The sequence below is a fragment of the Trachymyrmex cornetzi genome, unplaced genomic scaffold (genome assembly GCF_001594075.2).
Source record: "Trachymyrmex cornetzi isolate Tcor2-1 unplaced genomic scaffold, Tcor1.1 scaffold579, whole genome shotgun sequence".
Classification (NCBI taxonomy): domain Eukaryota; kingdom Metazoa; phylum Arthropoda; class Insecta; order Hymenoptera; family Formicidae; genus Trachymyrmex; species Trachymyrmex cornetzi.
In genome coordinates, this window is record NW_017299892.1 from 3,128,399 (window position 1) to 3,130,483 (window position 2,085).

The 2,085-nt window shown below is 27.4% G+C and overlaps 1 protein-coding gene across 1 annotated transcript in view; it reads left to right on the forward strand.

The window, feature by feature from the left end:
• Nucleotides 1-1,331: 1,331 nt before the first annotated feature.
• Nucleotides 1,332-2,085, forward strand: part of Hn (phenylalanine hydroxylase) — a 7,308-nt gene continuing 6,554 nt past the window's right edge. Inside the window, exon 1 of the mRNA XM_018515396.1 lies at nt 1,332-1,611. Within this exon, the coding sequence (XP_018370898.1) occupies nt 1,531-1,611 (81 nt within the window). The 5' untranslated portion in view covers nt 1,332-1,530. The remainder of the gene's footprint in view (nt 1,612-2,085) is intronic.

Consider the following 2,085-nt stretch of genomic DNA (forward strand, 5'->3'; position numbering starts at 1 on the left):
CATCTTATTTAGCAATATATCAAATAAGATGACCTTATGTGATTATGAAATATTTAATAAGATAATCTTGAGCTTAAACTTATTAACCATTAAGGACTGTTAGTCGATTTTTCGATCAAAAAAAGTAGGTCAACTTTGGGACCAAATTTGGACCAATGGTCGTAAAATAGACTATCCCCTACCCCCTGCCTAAACGATCAACCCCAGGGTGAAAATTTTTGACAAGTAAGCTCCTTACTGGCATAGTAGCTTGCCATTAAAAGGATTTTAAATTTTGAGAAAAAAAATTTGTCTTGGTCCTTAATGGATTAAGACAAAAGTCATGTATATAAATTTTGATCAAACTTTGCTTATTCTCCAACTTTAATCTAGAGAGTGCCTTAAAACGAAACTTATTAATGTGGTCTTCAAAATAAGGACTATGAATACGGGCCATAATCGGTTCTTATTTTAATATCTCAAGATATTAAGCTAATTCTGTGATTGACTTCTTAAGACTGTACTTAAGACGATCTTAAGTATAAGACCCAACTACGAATACTAACTTATGAATATCGGTCTCTAGTCAGTTCTTATTTCATAGTCCGTTCTTATTTCAAGACCATCTTAAATAATGTCTTAAGGTACTAACATGGTTCTGTAATTGGTTCATATCATTTTAAGACTTTACTTAATAAGACCATTAAACAAAAGAGACCAACTATGAATGTCGGCTTATGACTCATTTTTTAATACAAAATTTTCTCGCGACTGCTTTGTAGATCTCATAATTCATAATCCACTTTTTATTTTTATTTAAATATTTATGTACTCTTTTTAGACCTTTTTAATTCAATATTTGCTATACTTTTTCGTAGTGAAGAATACCAAAACCATAAACATTTACGATTACTGATTACAATACCAATGTAATATTTTAACAATGTAAATGTTAATTTATACACTGAACTCCGACATTGGCTGATATTGGCACTTTTTTTCTTCTTTTTTTATTTATTCTTAAAACATTTTTTATTTTCATTTAATTATTGTTTAACCTTGATGTTATCTATAAACTAATGACAAAGTTATTTATTCTTAATAAGACAATATTGAAATAAGAATGGACTATGAATATCAACCTGTGCACGTAAATTTTAAGACACCAGTATATCAGTAATACGTAGAGATAAATAAGATTCGTATAAAAAAATAGATATATACTTACATACGTAAAAAAGATAAATGATTTCATAAAATCCATAAATAATATTACATTATCGTACGTGTTACTTTTTTGATAACTCTTTGACCCTTTACGATGAGTTTACAACAAATTCTGCAACGCACTCATTGCATGTATCAGTTAATGCTTTAGTGTTTCACAACGTTTAGTTCGTAACGATTCTTCTATTAAGAAACTTATTAAAACTAATAGCTACGCCGTTCCAAGCATCAGTTCTTCCGCGTCGCTGAACGAATGAAGGACAACTGAATCATTTTAAAAGAAAGTTTATTAATTGTCTGTATTTTTTAATTTTTAATGATAAAATGTACACGCAAACAAGTCACATTTTTGACGAGAAAATAGAAAATAGCAACTCATCTCTTAGCAAATCAGCTCCAGATAAGGTAATTATAAAAAAAATTATTATTATGAAATAGTAAAACAAGATGTATTATTATTTTCTATGATATACTTTTTAAAATGAAACGCTAACTATATTGTAGAGATACTTATTTTTTATTACAATGGTTAGATATTCAACTTACTCTTGGACCAGAGAAGAACAGAAAAACGTTTATAGGATGTAAACCGTCTACTTTTTATCGTAATATAATTTTAAATATATGACTTTCGCTTAAAACATCTAGTGCTGTGGCTGTATATTCCCTATTACTTATATTTTGTATTTTTAAGCCACCTCTAAAAGTTTAAGTTTATAGGATAATTTGTAAATAAAAGCAATCCAGTTAAACTTATAAATAACAATATAACCTACGTTGTTAGAAATGTTCTTAAATTTCATTAACTTTTAAGTTACATAATTGAATTTAATTTGAATTTAATTTCATAACATTACATTAAATTTAATGTATTTGTAA